General features: G+C 34.9%; 1 protein-coding gene across 4 annotated transcripts; it reads right to left on the minus strand.

Annotated features, from left to right (window-relative positions):
- LOC109039978 (HECT and RLD domain containing E3 ubiquitin ligase 4) lies at window positions 1–19,492 on the minus strand. 4 transcript variants are annotated; one of them, XM_019055732.2, is made up of 23 exons: window positions 19,146–19,492; window positions 18,748–18,942; window positions 16,832–17,078; window positions 16,332–16,442; window positions 15,591–15,713; window positions 15,104–15,211; window positions 14,064–14,228; window positions 12,996–13,150; window positions 12,331–12,461; window positions 11,455–11,680; window positions 10,649–10,776; window positions 9,984–10,152; window positions 8,587–8,773; window positions 7,992–8,089; window positions 7,026–7,190; window positions 6,384–6,464; window positions 5,292–5,465; window positions 4,861–5,038; window positions 4,120–4,252; window positions 3,238–3,387; window positions 2,510–2,658; window positions 1,750–1,940; window positions 1–498 (listed from the first exon to the last, which is right to left on the minus strand). In XM_019055732.2, exons 2-23 carry the CDS (start codon window positions 18,826–18,828, stop codon window positions 346–348), a joined length of 3,303 nt encoding a protein of 1,100 aa, XP_018911277.2. In that variant the 5' UTR covers window positions 18,829–18,942; window positions 19,146–19,492; the 3' UTR covers window positions 1–345. The 4 variants fall into 4 exon arrangements, with proteins under 4 accessions (XP_018911277.2, XP_018911291.2, XP_018911284.2 ...); XM_019055746.2 differs by having other exon boundaries at window positions 18,744–18,942; window positions 19,146–19,491; XM_019055739.2 differs by lacking the exon at window positions 18,748–18,942 and having other exon boundaries at window positions 19,018–19,491.
- Between the last annotated feature and the right edge of the window lie 1,257 nt (window positions 19,493–20,749).

Genomic DNA, 20,749 nt, shown 5'->3' on the forward strand with positions numbered 1-20,749 from the left:
TTTTTACTAGGAAAACAAAACTAGAAAAGGTACGTGTGATACACAATTGATAATGCACAATGAAAAAACAAAAAGCCACAGCCGGAGAGTCACAACAGCAACTAGTGCTATCTCAAGTATCACTTACGCTGAGAAATGACTTCAGCCACTTCCTACTTCTGTGCACTAGCTGTGGCATAATCTAAAAAAGCAGGTCACAGCTTTGCGAATGGGTAACTTGACTAATATGTGAAAATTTTTAGATACATACAACAAAATGAGGTTTTCGGCGGAAGGCAACAAGTTCAAAGAAATACACAGGTCCCTGAAGATGCGAGGAACTTGAGCGAGACGATCAACCATCGATCACACGAGAGAAAAGCCCTCTGTTTGCTGAATAGCTTGCAACAACTTGTAGCGAAGTTTTTCTTTGGTTTTGTATCGTGGTAAATCTAGTAAGTTGAAACAGGTGTGGGCCACTGGAAGATATTTATCATCAGTTGTAGGCTGGATTATAATCTGTAAAAAAAAAATAGACAATGAGGTTTTAGAAATTAGGCTACAAAGATCTAATTACAACAGATGAACTATTTTTCTGGAAGCCTAGAAATTAGAAAATAGGATTAAAATCTGGAAGAAACTGTATTTAAAAATATATATATATAAATACTAGAGTTGGGTCCGATATCCGGCTATAATCCAGATTGCCAGATTATCCAGCCAGATACGATTTTCGTGAGTATCTGTGTCCGGCCAGATAATCGCAATATCCGGTTTTTAGACCCGCCGGATAGTGCTTTTACAGCGTGAAAATTTCGAGAAATTTTTGGTGATATTTTGGCATTTTCCGGCGCACTTTGAGTAGTCATTGTAATTGTTCAACTTTTTGAAACTTGTTATCACCGGGATTAAGGACATTTTCCGCACATTTACACGATTGCAACGTGATCCTTAACTCCCAAAGTCCGCGTGTTTCACTTTCAAAGACAAAGAGGCAGGTGGAAAGGAGGAAAAAAAAAACAATGCCACCAACATGTGCACAAGTTCCCTGTTGGTAATATTTTTAGTCTAAGTGTAACCCCGCAATTATTATACGTCGCAGTACGCAGCTTGTTATTGCAGCATCAGAGCGCTGTTTTCCACTATTGTCTTGTTTAGGCACATTCCTAATGATATCTCTCTTTCTGCACAACAGATTCATCTCGCCCATCACACCATGAAGCCAATGAAAGCCATGCTGCTTATCTGCCCAATCCTTTTTTATAATATTCGTTTTAGCGGGGCGACTTATAGTATATCATTGAAACATATGGAGGTTGCCGGTGCGAAGGTGCCGGTGGTGTAACACACAGTGTGCCTCTTATCCCAAGTGCAAAATCAGGAGATTTTTCTCACGCGAAGCAGCACTATCCGGATCCGGTATTATCCAGTTCCAGCTGGATACCTTGGTAAATTATCTGGTACAAGAAATCGATATCCGTATCCGGTGACGCGGAAAATCCATTTCGGCCCAACTCTAATAAATACTATTTTACACAGTTTAGCAAATCAAAAACCTAAGCGCAAAAAAGGGCGTTTAAACATTTACTAGGTGGAGCTCATGGGTAAAAATGGAGGAAGACCTGGAATAAACTGTAAGCAAAGATTACAATGGTAACAAGATCAACTAACAAAGAAATCATTAGGTCATGTTCACTCTAAGCTGATGTAAAAGTAAGAAACGGGATAAAAACTAAGAAATTAGAAATTAACGAAAAGCTAAAAATTTACCTTAATATCTTTCATTCCCTTGATGGGGATGCGGTCTGAACCCGTTAAGAACAACAAAAACTTCCTCTTCTCTTCTTGGGGTAAGGCATGGAAAACTTCCCAGAACATTCGAATTGTTTCATCGCTGGAGGTGTAACCATTCTTGTAATCTGCTGCTTCTTCTAACTGATACCAGTCATAGTTTTCATTGCCTATAGTAGACAAAAAACAAATCAGAGTTGTTTGTTGGTAAAGGTAAGAAAAGGAAAAGAAATTGAAACCGAAAGGAAGAAATTTGAATGTAATTTTTTCATCAAACACTTTAGTTATTTTTTCAGGTTCATTGCAGAAATTCTAAATATATCTTCATGGAGAGTCCATACGCTCCATGTGCCTTGGTACTGACTTCCTAAAATCCGAGCTTTCCTCGTAAATACTTTTCCTTTACCATAGACACCCTGCTGTTTAATTTTTTGATGAAAATCTTCACAATGCTGACATCAATCTGTTTTTGTTAGATTAAGCAAGATTAACCAGACTGAAAATTATACACAGAACAGAGCACCTGGATTTACCTCGAGTAGGTGTGTTTTCTCTTTTTTTTATGGTCCATCGATAATCATGTTGGGGTAAGGCGTAAAAAGGGAAAAATAGCTAAAAAAAATTACAAAAAATAATACGCTGAGGGCTAGTGTTTAACCATATCCACTCTTTAAAATTGATAACGCCAAGTTTGATGACGTCTGAGACTGTATAAGAGCTTATACAGCGTGGGACTTACCGATTACTACTGCCATTAATTCACTGGCTTGGAAAAGCTTTAGAACTCTACCACCGCACACTTTATGGAACATGGTATGGAATGCATTGTACTGTTTCTCCACAGATTTGTTCAGGACGTAGTCTACATACAAGTCAACAAATTCATTCCTAGAAAAAAACAAGAAAACGATCAGAAATGAAAAAAGAAAGAAAAAAAAACTCAGTCAACACGGAAAAAGATAAAAAGAGCAGCTTTAAGCAACTTGCCAGAGGCAAATTTCAAAAATTTCTGAGAAGGAAAAAGAGAAAATGATCCAATTGAAAACCTGTACATGGAGAAAATGTCACAGAAACCTATTGCGTTTGGAGTCATAGACATTTTTGCTTATAGTGTGGGTAAATAGCAGAAAAAAATAATTGGATACAAAAGTAAAAACTACTTTTTTGTTTTATGTTTAGGTGCATTCTTTTTTATTAAACTTTTTACATTTTCCGTTGAAGTTTGATTTTGAAAGCTCATCTTACACAGGAGTTTGGATGTTCCTCAGAACATCATATTGAAAAATCTTGAAATCTAGCCAGCGCTGAATTTCTTGGTATTGTATGCATAGTCCTTCAAACAAAGAGAATATGTCCTGACTTAAGGTTGACCAAAAAAAATATTAGCCTACCTTACTTGCAAGAGAGCTTGAAGGTCTTGCTGGATCATTGGATGAAATAAAACAAAAAAGGACGTAAGAAACTTACTTGTTCTCCTGGGTGACTGGTATATTTTCACCATTTGGTTTTAGAGGCTTGACTATTACTTCACCAAAAACTTCTCTGGAGATTTCAAAATTTAAACTGAACACATCTTGAAGATCGTCTTCTTTGTAATCTAAAATGTCTTGCAAACTCCTAAAGAGGAGAAAAATAAAATGCATACTTAGACATTTATTGTGATAACTGAGGGAGTGGTTGTAAAACTAATGATAATCAGTTTGCAAAAAACTTGTTCCCAGAAAAATTTACTTGTACTTAGCTAAAATTAGAGATGCTAGTTTTAGGGATACTTAAAAGTCGTTACAAGTTACAGGTATTTTGGAAGTTGAAACTTTTTTTTATAGAGATAAAGGACTCATTTATTAAAATGTATTTGCCTCTTGTAGTTATTTATTTATTTTTTTTATTTTACTTTTTTGCGTTTCTAACCTGGAAAATTTCCAGTTTTAAAAATCAAAGAATAATTTTATTGGAATATTCCGACTTAATTTAATTTTATATTTTTTATTTATTTGAATGCTTCTTTTATGCCTTAAGAGGCATGCTGATACCAGCTGTATTACTTGATAGCACTTTGTGTAAGACATGCCTTGAGGTCGATGTTTGTTGCCTGTTTACCTCAACAGTTCGACCTCAAGTCATGGTCTCTTAGAGTGGACAGTAACAGATGCTTCCAGTTTGAATATATGTTGTAATTATTCAATCTTATAACGTAAATTGGTCATTTTTGTACATTCAGTCAATATCATCTACTATCTTAAATGCCTAGAAACATTGTGGAATGATTAAAAAAAAAGGGGGGGGGGAGCAAAAATTAAAGACAGGCTCTGGAAAGAATAAATAATCTAGGCAAAAAGGTGGACATACTTAGCCATTTGAGGTGAGAGATCTTTCAGATCTTGGAGTCCAATTGGTTCCTCCAGCAATTTCTTGTACAAAGCTAGTGGGAAAGGTAAATTAATGATTGTAAAGTTGTAAATGGCCAAACCACAAATCAGACCTGTCAGAAAAACAGAAAATCAACACATAAATGAAGGGATAGCTAATTTTCAAACTCTTGATCAGATTTTAGATTCACAATTATTTGCAAGAGAAACAATTATCCAAAATAGGGGTATCGATAAGGGCTTTTTTGGACTCACCCCGGATTTCCTCAACTCCGCGCTTTTTTGCTAATTAGAGGTCTATATTGTACGGAATGTACTATGATTTAGTCATTTCCGCTCTCTTTTCAGTTCTACTACCGGCCTGAACATGGGTCTAAGAGCCGATTTTGACGAAAAATGCAGATTTTTTGGTATTCAACTGCAAACCTGCATTTTTCGCCAATTCGGCCTTCAGACCCATGTTTAGGCCGGTATTAGACCTGGAAAGAGACCGAAACTGACCAAATCCTGATGCATTCTATAAAATCAAGAATGTAACAATGAGTAAAAAATCGTTGAGTTGAGGAAATCCAGCTAAGGTGGGCCCAAAAACGGCCCTTATCGATACCCCTCCTCTTTTAATTTTAAGAATTTCATCTGTTGATCATCAACATTTTTGAAAGTCAAATTCATTTGTAATCGAGCTTACAGCTAAAGCAAACTGTAGAGAACGAGTACGTACCAATTAAACGATAGATTGTTTCATCTTCAAAAGAATATTCACTAAACCAAATTGTTCTAGTTTCTTCATAATATTGGAACATTCCATACTTGGGGTCCAGAATCTCTCTCAAAATAAGCATGAAAAATTCTTTCTTCACACCACCAGCATCTTCAGCTTCTTCATTCAAAAACGTAACCTAAAATAGAAAGAAAGAAAAATCAGTAGTAAGAACCGATATTGAATTGGCAAAAATTACGAGCAAAGCTTTTGGGGTTTGCTTAGCTGTAGTTAGGTACCTGACAATTATCATTGTCTGACTTTTACTGTCCACCACGTTCAATTAGATATGTGAGATTCTATTTTATTCCTTTCAAGAGTGGAAAATATATAGAAAGTATTTTTAAAAAGAAACTTTTAATAACGACATAAAAAGCAAATAAAGAAACTACCTTGAGGGGTTTCTTGAAGTCTGCTTCTGAGTAATGAGAAAGTGCCTCAAAAGTACTGTGAATAATGTTGTTTCGGTTTACAAGCAGCTCGAGGAATGGGGGTGTGGAATTCATGGATGAGAAAAATAGATTCCTTGCAGCAGCATAGCTAGCCTGAGTCATTGCAGAATGCATCTGAAAACCATACAAGAAAAAAAAATAGTTAGAAACAATCAGGAAGATAAAATTCATGAACTCATGGTGATTTTGAGGCATGCTTTTTATTTTTGAATGATGTACTGATTAGTGTTGTTGATGGCATGAAAAACTTAGGAAAATCTTACAACTTAAAGATTATTCAGTTTTGGTGAAACAGCAGGAATGAAAATCTTGGTTGCGATGTAGCAGACTTCCTGGTTTGCTTTAATTTTAAAATGGAAGAATACCTGACATCAGTTCTTGAAAACTTCTTTTTTGAAAATTTTGAGCAATAAAGACTGTTTGTTCTCCTTAGATGAAGTGAAATGCAAGCAGAGATATTCAGAAACTCCAAAGATACGCGTTCCTACAGTTTAACCGTCGAAATGTCACAGTATACTAAGAACAGAACCTTGAAATATGGAGATAAATTTTTGAGAAGCGCAGTTTTAGTCATTGAAATAATTGAAACTTGAGTTTTCAGTGGAACTCATTTCTGGTTGGTTTTGGTAGTCAAAGAATAATCAGGAAATGATCTACTCTATTTTTGTATTGGTAGAAGATGTAGGTGGAGTCCGAAAAACCAGAACCAGGCGTGTAGGTAAAACACAGAATAACTTTTTCCCAACGATACAACTTTTAAACTTTTAGCTTCGGATTTTAAAAAAATTTTTAACTGTAGATATCAGGTATGGTTTGACATTTTTTGGTATCTTTTCAGTCAAAAAGTTGGTAAGTCTTCTTATGGCGTTTGTAGACATGAACATCACAATTTTGCGTTTCTTAGCTCTGGGGTGATTGTTTTTGAGGTAGGTTGGGAATAAAGTGGTGGCAAAAAGGAAAATCTAAAGCAGATGTCAGAGAATAAATTGAATGTAAAAGAAAAGTAAGGAATACAGGGGAAGCATGACTCACCTGAATTTGTTGATCTACTTGAAGAATTGTAGTTTTGGCTTGTGCATCGAATAGGAATGGGTATTGGCAGAATAGATTGGGCTGAAAATTAGAAACAGAGACTTTGAAGAGAGTATTTCATTTTCTGTATTTTTTCTTTGAAAACTTATTTTAATTTATTATTGTTACCTATTACATATTATTATTTTCTATTATTGTTCTGGTATTATTTGTATTTCATATTGGGCTGCAAATTAGAAACGTAGACTTTGAAGAGAGAATTTTATTCTCTACTTCATTTGGAATGTCGTTATACTTCATGATACTACCTACATTCAGAAAACTACCAGACCACATATCTTGGTTTGCAACGTTGCAGATTTCTTATCGTACTATGTTTTGTGAACGTACTATGTGTCGTACAATGTGAAGCCACTTAATGATGCTGAGCACTGCACTTTCAGATTTGATGCACTATGCGAGCACTGTAATATTGCACCACAGCTATAGTGACCAGCCCTTTTATACAAAGTTCCCAATCTTCAGTCACGATTTGTGAAGGAAGAATAGTCTCCAACAGAAACCAGGCTGAGAGGAGAGGTCAATCTTCTAAAGTGACACATGATAATTATTTAAAAGCAACTATATGAATTGGGCACTTACCCTTCTGTTAGGGTTGAGAGCAAATTGACAATAATCTTCCATGATGTCGACTTTTTCAGTTAGTTCCGGGATGTAGAATGTTGAATAAGGCACTTTGAGATTATTATTTAGGGTGTTCATTTTCGCAAGGAATTCCACAGCCACGTACAATGCTTTGCTCCAATTCTAATTAAAAAGCAGATAATAATGATTGATGACTGACCAAAAAATCTTAACTGATTAATTGAAATCAACCTAACTGATAGATATTTTGAAATATCACAAAGGGACCATCTGTAAATTATTTAACATCAAGGTCGTCAGTAGGTATTTCTGCTACTGCTAAGTACTACTAAACAGAAGGCAAGATTTTTGCAGTGATACTTATCTATTCACTGAATAATTTGACAAAATTCTTGAATGACGCATACCTGAATAAAATTAAAAACTGTTTTTTTCTTGCTCTTTGAATATGAAAGGTTCTATTCTTTTTTATGTATGTACTACAGAGCAACATAAACACAATGGATTACTTTGACGTGACTTTCAAAGCAAGTTACGAACTTGAGGGAGGACCTGTTGAGACTGACATCTTGCTATATTTAGGGGAGTTTACACACAGTGATAAGGAGCGTTACAAGAGAGGAAAAGGTTCTAAAAAACCTGTAAATTTAGTGTTGACTTAATTTAAGGGTACCCCTAATTTATCTACTTGATGTATGCTGGCGAAGATCAGAGGATGTTTCAACAATATAATAAGATAGGAAATATAATAAAAACTACAAAAATGGATTATAGCAGAAATCTTCACGGGAAGTTCCTTTGGAGAGTCATTACATTTCGAGTCAGGTGCTATTTTTTTAAAAATTTGTTTAGACACTTTTTCCAAGGGTTAGCAGTTGAAAAATAACTGACTGCTCAGCTAAAGAATATTCTGTTGTATTTGAAAAAATAGTCAAATTGCATACGTATTAATGAGAAACTGACCAGATTATTCATGCGATGAAGTTGATCAGAAACGACTATTTTGTAAATTCTAATTAGCCGCTCAAAATATTCTTCAGACATCATGCGATACCAATAACCTGAAAAAATAAGACCAAACATTTTCAGCATATCACCATTATCCACTAAGAATACAACTATTAGATTATCGAACCTCGATAAGTTTTCTTTCCCGTTCAATTTACTGGGAAACTTTTCATTCCAGAGCATTCACAACTAAACATTATGTGATTAAAACCTGCTTCACCTTTCTTGATAAAATATAAGAGAAGAGGATATTAACTGTAATTATAAAAATTTCTTTGCAAATTTCTTCAATTACAACATGAGGCGTTGGGACAAATGATTTCTTTTATTTCACTATCAATACATTACAAGGTGCTCTTGATTTTACAGTATGCCCATCACTGAATCTAGGAGGAAATAAGGCAAATAATATGGATTTCACTTTCGAAGACTTTCTTTTAAAAAAATAAATAAAACGACATGCTTTCGATTCATTGATTGAGTCGAATTTAAAAGTTGTAAATCCAAATGGTAGCAAAAATGGAACTTAGTTTCTCTGATCTACACTCACCAAGTACTTCTGCTTGTGTGTCTCTCAAGTTTAAAATTGCTTCAGCAAAAGGCACTTGCAGCTGATTTTGGTGTTTGGGATTGTCAAACTCATGATAAAAAGGCATGATCAGATAAAATCGGAGTACTTCGAAGTCCAGTGGTTGGACTGGTAGAGAACGCATGATGCTGCAGAAAGACGTGAGGATCTGAAAAGAGAAATGCAATATTGGTAACCAAGATTTCAAAGGATATCCTCAGAAAATAGACTACAAGAAAAAAAATAAGCTCATTAAACTAACTTTCTCCCTGAGTCTTTCTTCTCGTTTTAATAAGACCTTCCAAGGTTCAGAGTTATCCACTATGATCAATTTCTTTAAGCTCTGCAAGTTATTGCCCCATGAAACACAATCTGTTACTATGCAGAGGGCAGTGCGACAAAAATTTTAGTGCGGGGCGATGAAACAAAGTTTTTGCACTCCCCCCCCCCCCCCGCACTATGAGGGAGAATAAAATAATTATTCATAGCCCCGTGCCAAAAAAATTAAGAGTTTCATTCCCCCAAATTGTATCACTGGCTTGATAATCTCAGACTGCTATGGGACACCATCAAAATCATCAGAAACTTCTCAATGACATTCTTCATCACTTTATTATATACACTTGACAGTGCTCCCTCTAACGAACAGGGTATCGCTGCAAAGCCCCACAGATTTCATTCCCCCCCCCCCCCCCAAATACGGAGGAATGCAATAATTTTGTTTCACCGCCCCACATTTCTTTTTGATGCCCGGTTCCAGAATTTTTTTTTTTTTTTTTTTGGAATGCCCTTGATCTTGTGGGGCAATGAAATACCAGTAGGTATCATGGAGAAATAATCTATATGGAGCTGAAACGTTTTTATTCTGGAATTTAATTCACAATTACAGCTCAATTTTTAGACGAACCAATTGGAATTTTTCATCTTTTTTTATGTAAAGTATATTTTTTTTCAGAATTAGACAACTGAGGCTAAAGTCAAAAGAGGGAATCAGCTCTTAGATGATGATACATAAAACGATGATTATGTAACGTAGATAGTGGGGGATGTTAACAGCCCTTTCACAGAACAAGTGATTACAGTAAGACCTCAATTTATCAGATTTCGCACTTTAACGCCATCTTCCAGTCCCTTCAAGGGCTTCAAGCTAATTAGAATCTTTATTTAAACAAGTTGGTAGCGGTAATTACCACAATTTGATAGCGGTAATATTGATTAAAATCACCAGATTCTGCAGTTTAACTATTCGATTCGCCAGTCTCTTGAAATCTGATAAATCAAGGTCTAACTGGAATGGCCAGTTACTTCACCTAGTCTATTTTTTAAAAATTTAAAATTGTTTAAAAATTCAACACTGACCGAGAATCTCCAAAACTCACCAATTCAGATATGGAAGAATTCTCTATCCTAGTGATTGTATTGAAACAGTCAATCGTGTAAAATATATCAATGCCATGGTTTAACAAAGTGCAGTTGAAATGTCCATCATTCGCCAACAAAAAGGAATAATTTATACTTGGCATACTGCTTAAAACGGTTTCCAGGTACCTGTTGTAAAAATGCAGAATTTTAGAAGACAAATTTTGGTTTCACAAACAGCAAAAAAACTTAAAATTAAAATAGAGTAAAAAGTTGCTTTACATCTTACTTTTGCCAGGAGACTTTTAACCATTCTCATGGGTTAGATCCTTCAATTTTATTTCTGTTGGTAAAGATTAGGAAAATCTATTTTTTGTTGGAGAACTTGTGAATAAAATTAGAAATAATGAGTATATATTTAAAAGGTGTGGGTAGTAGTTTTTAAAGGTTAAAGGAGCAACATCTTAAAAAGGGACCTTCAAAAAAATAGAAGTTTTTACTTTTTACCAGCAGAGTGTTGAAGAGGAAAAAAGCGGATAGAAGGTGTGCATATGTCACTATCCAGTATCTGCAACCTCAGATCTTCTTTCATGTCTCAAAAGAAACTGCTTCAATACGTACGAAAGTAATTAAAGAGAGGAGTAAAAAAGAAAATAGAGACAACAAAATTAAAATAAGAGCATACGTTAGTAAATCTTGATCAACAATTTCATCAGATTTCACGAGCGTGCATTCAAGTAACTTCGCTAGCGTAATTTTCCAAATTTGAGTGTTTTCTGGAAGGAACCGTAAGTCATCAGGCTCAACATTTCTCTGTGAGGAAAAAAGAAGCAATGGTTGAAGAATGAAGAGTGAACATTTGTCTGTTAATTTAAGAATAAAAGCTAAGATTTAGTCTTGCTGAGGAGAAAGGACTTTCTTTTCCAGGAAATGAAATTCTAAAAAAACACTATCTGCCTTTTTTCTTCATTGTCACAATTTTAAAGCTGTCCAAATCGGGAAAAATCAAAATTAAGCCAAGTTAGACTCATCACTTATTGACTTGATATGGAGCTTTTATGTTACAATAAATAGCCGCTATGCTTCTGGCAATAATTTTATGACCTTGTCTTTAAAAAAACAAGAAGGCCTCAAGCATTTGGAAAAGTTTTACAATAACAAACAAACTACATCAAAACAGAAGATCTACTTATACCGAAGCAGCTGGTAGATTTTTACATCGAGTTTCAACTACTCATTGACAAGATTACTTTTTGATGGTCAAATGCATTTAGTTTGTTAATAGTAACAAACGCAATGAATTACTGATACATATTTTGAGTACATAATTTAGAATAAAAATGTTGAAAATCTGGCTGAAGTTGAAAAAGAGTCAATTTTGGGTAAGGTCCTTTGCAATGTTTTAAATTAAGAAAGAGCTTTATTTTAATTCCATCTTGCCAAAGACATGGTTCATTAAAGAGAAAATAAAGTTGAAGCAAAAGTACTCACAGGATTATTCGTGACTAGGCAGAAACAACGATCGCCTCCTGCATAAATGCGCTTCATAACGAATGACTCACTATTTTGTATTATAGCTTTGGAGGTTGTCAACCAAGGACCAGTAACTACTTGCGGAGAGGTAGCAGACTTAATAGCTTTGCCTAATTGACCAGCTCCACCGAGACCAAATGCATAAATGCGTTTTCGAGATGGGACCAGAGCAACAGTATGCCGTCTAGAATTGAAAGACAAAATACATAAAGGACAGGCAGAGACCCATTATCTTGCAAAAAAATCATTAGTGTGAGGTTCATTCTTGGATCAAGCGTCCTCTAATTACTCTTCCACTAATCAAGCTCAGTAAGTCTAACCTTTAATCAAATAAACCAATGGTCTCCTGAGGATTGAAAACCAGCTGTGTCCATCTTTAAGGCAAGTCGTCCATTTTATCATAATCCTGTATTTAAAATATAATAAAAGTACCAGCTTTCACTATTTTCATCAAAATGGACGTTGTGATTAAAATCAAAACATGAATATCATATGATAATTCAGTTTCTTCATTTTTTTGTTAAAATTCTGTAATCCAAAGTTGATCGGTTCAATGATGATTAAAATTTCAATTGTATACAACTTGAAACGTGATATCATTACGTATTCTATTCATTCAAACCCATGGTAAGTCACCAAGGTCTTCAATAGAAGCAAACAGATAAATCCAATTTATTTGGTTGATGATTGAGCAGATGTCTCCTAAAACTGCTCCTTTTAATCCTAGGATAATTGATAATAATTTGACCAAATAATGCTACAAATTATTATAATCATTTATAATAAATAAAGTTGATTTCTAATGTGACGAGGATAATAAATTAGGGTATGTACCTTCCACAGCTCACTTGGGTTACAACGCTACCCATTAGATCTATTACTTTTTTTGGAAGAATTTCATTGGATTTTGTTCCGTGTCCAAGCTGACCATCCATTCCAGATCCACAAGTAAAGACACCGCCATCCTTGATAAAATAAATAAATAAGTAGACATGGGGGCTTCAATCAAATAAATATGATAGTAAAAAAAATAAAAATAAAGAAAGAAAGTACGTAGCAAATTAAAGTATTCACATTAATGTGAAAGCAGCAGATGAAAGGATTCAGCTTAGTGTGCAGTTAGAACCATGATCCCCTAGTGACATTTTTTAAAATTATCTATCTATATATATTATCTATACATTATGAGGGAGTACACACTCAATAGTTTCCAGGCGATTTTTTGGTGGCTGCTGAGTTTTCTGTCTCTAGTTGCGATATTAGGAGTGAGTGTTGAGTCCTTGAAAGTTTGTGTGTTCAGTGGTAGTACAGTGTGACTGAACAAAAATGTTTTGGGAAAATTTTCACCTTGTAAAGATTTTCTTCGAATTTCTTTGTTTGACATGTTTTGTGATATTTTAGTTTTTCAGCATTGATGCATTTACTTAGAGATAAACGATCCATATTTTCAACCTAGATGTTCAAGAAAAAACGCAACTTAAGGATTTAAAATTAATTACCTGGGTTAGAAACACAGAGAACTCTTCACCGCAAGCTATGTATTTGACTTTAATTGAACGCAATGTTCTCAACTGTCTGGGAAAAATTAATCGATCTGACTCACTATCAATACCTAACTGACCGAAAGTGTTTTTCCCCCAGCCATAGACCGCATCTGGAAAAATAAAGATATTAATGTAAAATATGTAGAATTGTGTCTTGTCTTGATCGTTCATCACTCAAAAATGTATGAGAAAATTGTGAAAATATTTTATTGGTTGAAGTTCTTCTCTTATGGTTCTGTTTTTTGCTTCAATTTTAAAACAGATAACTGGTAATCTACCTACTTGAAAACCAGAATCGAATTTAACAGAAGACACTTATGACTCTTGATTATCTTGAAATTCCATAAGAAAAAAAAATTGACAATTTGACCTTTGACTATAAAAAAGTTTACTTGATTTTTTGGGCAGTACACACATTTTACAGAGCAGTTTAAAATAGCTTCTTATAAAATAAGAAATTTGGTCAGCATAAAAAAATATGAAAATTACTGAGAATAAATTTAAAATTTGAACACAGGAACAAACTGATGGAGTACTACGTAAGAACAATAACAAAAGGGGAAAATCGTAGGTTTTTTACAGTGATCTGTAATGGTTTTGAGTTCAATACTGCTGTGCTAAGGAAAATGCTGTATGAACCTTTAGGCGTTGTCAAATCTTATTTGATAGAGTACAAATTTATTGAGAAAGTTGTGGATATTTTTCTTCTAATTTTTTAGACATTTTGTTTGCAATCTAATTTAAAATATCTGCAAATTTTGAGGAAAAAAAAGAATTACTTTCTTGAAAAACACATTTTTTACAAAGGGAAAATTAGTAACATTCAAAAGGCCATACAGCATACTTTCTTAGCAATTCTATTCTGTTCTTGCAGAATAGCATTTCACCAAATTTGCTATGATTGATAAAAAATATGTTAGTCTGCCATTTAAGCCAAAAAACTTTGCGAATACTTCTCTAGTGGCAGTTGAATTACAACATAATTTAACAAGAGTAATATAGAATAAATAGGCTTTCACTTACTTGACTTAGTTATTGCAAAACTATGAAAACCTCCACAAGCAATGAATGCGATGGGTACACCTTTCAAAGATTCAACTAGATTCGGAGTTCGTATACTTTCAGTTGTGGATAAATTGAGACCTAATTGTCCGTACTGATTTGAACCCCAAGAATAAAGTTCACCTCCTAGAAAACAACAAGAAAACCATTTCAGTACATCAGGAAATGATCTTGCATATTTTTTTGATAAGCTTTTCAAAATGGACTTCATTTTGCAATTAGGAACCAAAATTTCTGGCTCAGTTTATGAACAATGTATGTATCATTGGTTTCCCTATGTACAAAAGTGCTTTTACGGATGGGTCATAAAGTGTAGTTTCTGATAGCTAAACTGTAGTTCAAATAAACTGGACGGATTGAACCAGGATCTACCCAACTGCATTTCATGGGGCCCAATTGGACTTAATTTTGCAATTAGGAACTACAATTTCTGGCTAAGTTTGAGAACAATGTATGCATCATTAGTATTCCTGAGAACAAATGTGTTTTTATGGATAAGCCAGAAATTGTAGTTCCTAGTAGCAAAATTTAGTCCAATTTTCTCTATTTCATATTTTTACAAGAGGAGGTAAAATGAGACCTTCAAACTCTCAAAGAATTTACCTTACATAATGAAGACTTAACACATGAAATCGAAGCAGAATATTGTTCAGGTTTTTGCTACATAAAAGAAACATGAAAGTTGAGAGGAGATAAGGCAACGTCAGGTGTGATTACACTATTTCGGGTCAAATCAGACCAATTATGAGTCATTGAAGCAACTGTGAAAACAGTAAGTTAACAAAGTTAAGGCCGAATGGAACTTTGTTGTTGAATGATGATTTGTTTGTACATCTTCTATACAAGCTTTTGAACAAAAAATATAAAAAAAAAATACCTCTCCTCTCTTTTCTATCTCTTGAGCATTTTCTGAGAGGTCAAATAGCTTCTAAAAGTTACTATATGAAGAAAAATGAACTGTTTTACCTTTACCAAAAAGTTTAATAGGTAGATGCACTTACTATTATTCAATGCTAAGCAATGTCGGTAACCACAACAAACTTGAACGATAAAATGAGTGGCTAAAGATTTGACAATCTTAGGTTTTTCCTGAGTATCAACATCATTACCTAGAACAAATTAATAACAATTGCTGAGTATTTTAGAGAAAATAAAGCATTTCAATAATCGTCCCACTGATCTATATGAGAGAGCTGAACGAAAAGTTTAATGCACACTGGCAAACATCTTATCTTAGGATACATCGGAAAAGTGTGGCTCAGAAGTGTCATACATACAGATTTTTTTTCACGTAGGGTGAATCAAACCTTAAAAAGAGAAAATTATCTTGCAGGGGTTGAGAACTGATCTCTAGCCTTAAAATTAACTGAAACTGAACACATCTTTTTCCTATGCAGTTCAAGAGATAACTGAAAAATATGACAAAGTTAACTGAGAAACTTGAGACTTAGCTACACAATTTGCAAAGAAAAATAGATATCACCTTACCTAACTGACCAAATTGACCTGATCCCCAAGCGTACAGCTGTCCCCATTCATTGACCGCAACAGAGTGGCATTCACCACAAGCTATAGTTGTTATTACATTGTAATCTAAACCATTGACAAGTTCTGAAAACATAACCCACAGAGTTTTAAAAATCTTGAGAAGACATTAAGAGAAAAACTATGAGTGATGCACATCTTGCATTCATTTTTGAATTTTTTAGAGTTTCTGCTTTTCTAACTGCTACGATGTTGAGTGAAAAGAGGAGATTGCACAGGTAGACACTAAATATACGCTAATCCTCCAACAAGATTTTGCTCATGCATTTTTCCGATAGTGATTGTTAGACCATTTATTTTTAGCCTGATTCAACTTCAAGCATTTTGGTTTCTTGAAATGCGAACAATGCTGGCAAGTGTGCTTCGAACCTTTCCAAGAGGGAGGAATCATTTACCATTTTAACTTAAATCGCAAAAGCTTTTAGAGTTTACTTTCATTGCTCTATCAGAAAGCTTGGAATCTCACCAACTAACAATTGTACCGCATCTTCATGATTAGGTTCTTCAATACTGATGCAACTCTGTTATCTTCGTTTCCATCATCAATTCTACAATAAAATAAACTTTAGATTTTCTCCAAAGTATACTTTGATACATTTTATAACCCTTTTATTTACTTTGGCACCAACAAACAGGTAGTTATTGGCGCTGTTCATTTTTTATTTATTAGAATACAAAACTTACGAAAACGGGTTTGAATGTTTGAATGGCCTAGTTGGTTATGGTCATTGTTACCACACGAGTAAACTTGTCCTGAATTGGTAAGAACTAGCGTATGAGTTCTTCCACAAGCAACTGAAACAGAGAAGATCATTTGAATTTCCGGATCATTAATATATGCCTTCGATAAGAGTATTGGCTTGTCAACATGGCAATTTTGACAGAAAAAAGAATGATTTGCCAGCAGTTGAGATAATTTTTTTATCAAAAGCAGGTGAATAGTTGCAAATTAAATGGAAAAAATTAAAGTCCTCAACATTAAAAGTATTGATTGATTTTAAACTAAATTTTGGAACAACAGAAGTTAAAAACATCATAGCTCTGGTTTGGCTTGATGATGTTAAGTGTTTTACATTCCAGGATATTAGTAAAACACTTCTCTTTGCAAGGGTACAACAATCTTAGTCATGCATTTTCCGCCATTGAGGTTCCTCTTCTCATGGAAATTTTTCTGCAATACCTACCTTGTTTAATATAGCGTGCTTCCTTGAAATCAGACTGCGTGGGTACCAGAACATTGTCTTCTTCGATTCCTCCCAAACCCAGTTCACCATTGCTTGTGTTACCCCAACAGTACATCATAATAGTGTCCACTGCAGGAGGTGAATATTTGAGTGTCAGGCATTCTTCCGAGTCCACGATGTCCACGTCTTGAGGGTGAGTGCCCGTGGGACTCTCCTCATGACTTTCAATAGTCTGGTCCTCAGAAATCTGTTGTACAGAAGGAGTATTTTATTAATAAGAGACATTTCAATTACCTAAGTATTTTAAAACCAAGTTACGGTAAAAACGAAAATGGTGATTGTTCTATATTTTTCCACAAAATTTTCTCCCTTTCTTTCAGTGGAAAAAAAAAACCCCTGCAAAATATGGAACTGAGATATTGCTACCACTATTTGGAGGAAAACCTTATGCTCACTTTGACTTTGAAGAAACCTGATGTCAAATCAATCTTACTTAAGTTATGCAGGTTCGAATTTTGTAGCTTAAAATAAATAATTTTGATAATATGAAATTTTTCAGGGCTAAAAATTCTGAGATTCTATTTTTTTGACCCAACTGGACCTTACGTCCTTGAGAAAAATTTACTTCTGTGCAGCAAGTATAATCACTTTTCCTGTGGATGGTCGTGTACTAAGATAAGAAGCATTTTATAGAAGAATTTGTTGAGGTCATATCTTATTCCTCACAAAAAAAATCAAATGATAGAGAAAGATACAAAAACCACATCACATTTGAATGAATAGATCAAGCAAGGAAGACTGCTACAAAAGTTTGAATTTGAATTATCTTGAAAGTTGTCCATGAAGAAGAATACTCATAATGATTTACCCACTGAAAAAACTGCAAGGGAAAGGAGATTAAAGGGCCAAATTTCTTGTGAACGGACAATGAGATCGGTTGGGAAGTCATATGCTGGAGGAAATATAAGGTAAAATTTTTCTTTTAACCGGAGCTGAGATGATTTGACCTGGCTGGACGTGTTCTGCCTTTAACAAGAAAGACAGGATTTTGATAGGATGAGGTTCGTCAAAGGCGTTTGCTGATGGTCCAAAATATGGGGTTGTTCCTTACTGGAAGGGATAAAGGAATTGGTTCTTCATTATATGCATTTTAGCACAAAACATGTTGTCAAGGGTGCAAAAGTGTAAGTTTTTAGTAAAAATAAAACGTGGCGGAAACTTGGACAACGTTGAATGCAGTTAGACAGATTTCTGTTAAACCTGCGATCAACTGACATGCCTCTATGTATTGAACCAATGGATTTTGGAGCAGGGGAAAATGCACCATTAAATACATTAGTAGAGTATGATACCAGATCTATATTGGTTGAAAAGGATGCTAGCATGGTTGGAATAATATATGGAAATCAAGAGACCGTATTAGCAGTTCCAAGGAAAGCCCAATGGGTCACAAACCATTACATTAAATGTACAATGGCTCTAGAGGACACGCTTCATATAATGAGACAGATGTCAATCTCTGATTACTTTTGAATTAGCACCAATCGATAGGTTAATACATGCAGTTAGATAACACCATGGTAAGTAGTGACATAGAGAATACTTTTGACATTTATCTCAACATACGATGCGCGAGTTCTAGGACAAAATGCGGACGTGTTGGAACAGGGACTGGGAGATGACCTCTATACTATGCATTTTCCTTCCCTTGTGATAACTAGAATTCAATACATTGGCAGAAACCCTAAGAGTTGAAAAACCATGTAAACACCTGCATGATGTGAGTTCCATCGGAGGAGTCCCATGCCACAGCACCACAGCACTATTTCCCAGCTTAAGCCATTTGAAAGGGTAAGTGCAAGCAGGACACTTGGTGCAACTGTTTCAAAAGCAAAATTCCTGCAGTACTTACTTACTTGACAGCCAAAATATTTTGCCAAATCGACAAATGTGGAATAAATCCAATCCATCAGAACGATAGGTACGAGTATAAACATCGGCGATACTCAACAGATATAATTCACCCAAATTAAGCACATTAAGTGTCAAAAACTGATAAAACGTTACGACAGTGGACAGCTACAGCTACTTGAAAATATGCACCCGTGGACCTAAAAATGTAGTAGAAAAAAAATGCATAAATAGTGGTACATAACCTCAAATTTAAGAAAAACAAATTTACAAACCATAGGTATTGCACTCATGGTGAATTGCTCATCAAAAAATCATCGTGTGTATAAACAGAGAAAACGTGCATACAACCAGAGTTCCACAAATTCTTTCAAAAATTTCAGACAATTTTTACCGCACTTACACAACACAATTTTAGCATGAGTAGGAAATGTGATTAGTCAGTTAACCTTGAAATTTCGAACTTCCTACGTAAGTGGCACATTCGGATAAAAACTTCTGGAAAGATCTAAGTAGATCAGACTATAGCAGTTATGATTTTACTTTATGAAGGCTGACTTTATTAAACCGTAGAAGGTATATTACACTGGAATTTAATGTTAAAAACCAAAAAATGTGCTGAATAGCGATAGTGCACTGCGCAGGAAATTGATTTCTGCTGTGCGCCAAAATTTGAATGTAACGTAAATAAACACAGCAATGTTGCAATAGTCACGTTTAATCCGTCAGCCCTATTATTTTAGCTTCTCAGTTCTAAACCAATAAAACACAAATCACAATTATTACATCATATCATAAAAAATTTGCACGTAAAGATTAGTTGTAGCAGAACAAACACGATGAGAAAACTGGAACTGAGAACTAGAGCAAGGAAAGGACCCGCGTTGATGACGGCGCAGAGATACAACTATTCGTACTTAATGGATGTCCATGTTGCGTCTGCAAAACTGAAGGCGCGAAGGCGTGAGGCTTGAACTTGCAATGCTGCCAATGAGAGGTCCCTCAGAAGTGGGGTAAATATTAAAAATCTAGACCCGATCTATCTAATACCTACCCATACCCTGGTCATTACTTTGAAGTTGCCTGATTGTAACTGCGGAGAACACACGGTATAGTGGAGAGGACTTATATAATTGATTTTTTTACGTGAGAAAGCGAATTTGTTCCACGCATGGAACTTTTAGTTGAAATTCTTGATCGAATGAAGCAAATTCGTACAACAGAATCACATTTTAAAAGAAGTTGAAAATTATTTAATGTATGTCAATATAGGAAATGTTTTCTTCCGCAGAATTTAAATTTTTGTCAGATAGTGCTGTAAATCAGCACATTTCCCCATTTAAATCCATGTTAAGAACCACATTTTATTGTAATTCCGGCAATATTGCCGAAGACAATGCCAACACACTCTCATACGAGTCTCGAATGGCCACTGCTAACGTAGCCCTTGAATAAGCACCATACAATGAGACAAACGGAAACAACACAAATGGACATGTAGCAAGGGAAAGGACTCGCGGTAGTCGCAGTGATGACGGCGCAGGGATACAACTATTCGCACTTGATGGATGTCCGTGTTGCGTCTGCAAAACTGAAGGCGCGAAGGCGTGAGGCTTGAACTTGCAATGCTGCCAATGAGAGGTCCCTCAGAAGTGGGGTAAATATTAAAAATCTAGACCCGATCTATCTAATACCTACCCATACCCTGGTCATTACTTTGAAGTTGCCTGATTGTAACTGCGGAGAACACACGGTATAGTGGAGAGGACTTATATAATTGATTTTTTTACGTGAGAAAGCGAATTTGTTCCACGCATGGAACTTTTAGTTGAAATTCTTGATCGAATGAAGCAAATTCGTACAACAGAATCACATTTTAAAAGAAGTTGAAAATTATTTAATGTATGTCAATATACGAAATGTTTTCTTCCGCAGAATTTAAATTTTTGTCAGATAGTGCTGAAAATCAGCACATTTCCCCATTTAAATCCATGTTAAGAACCACAT

Source organism: Bemisia tabaci, chromosome 1 (assembly GCF_918797505.1).
Source record: "Bemisia tabaci chromosome 1, PGI_BMITA_v3".
NCBI lineage: Eukaryota > Metazoa > Arthropoda > Insecta > Hemiptera > Aleyrodidae > Bemisia > Bemisia tabaci.

Bases quoted from the DNA above. Each gene is read 5' to 3' on its own strand.
- LOC109039978 (XM_019055732.2), bottom strand. From the start codon at position 18,828: ATGTTTATACTCGTACCTATCGTTCTGATGGATTGGATTTATTCCACA. The intron at 10,153-10,648 runs GTATGCTCTTAT...TTTTTACAACAG, and splicing joins GTTGATCAAGATTTACTAAC to GTACCTGGAAACCGTTTTAA. The intron at 1,941-2,509 runs GTAAGTCCCACG...TGTCTACTATAG, and splicing joins ATTAATGGCAGTAGTAATCG to GCAATGAAAACTATGACTGG.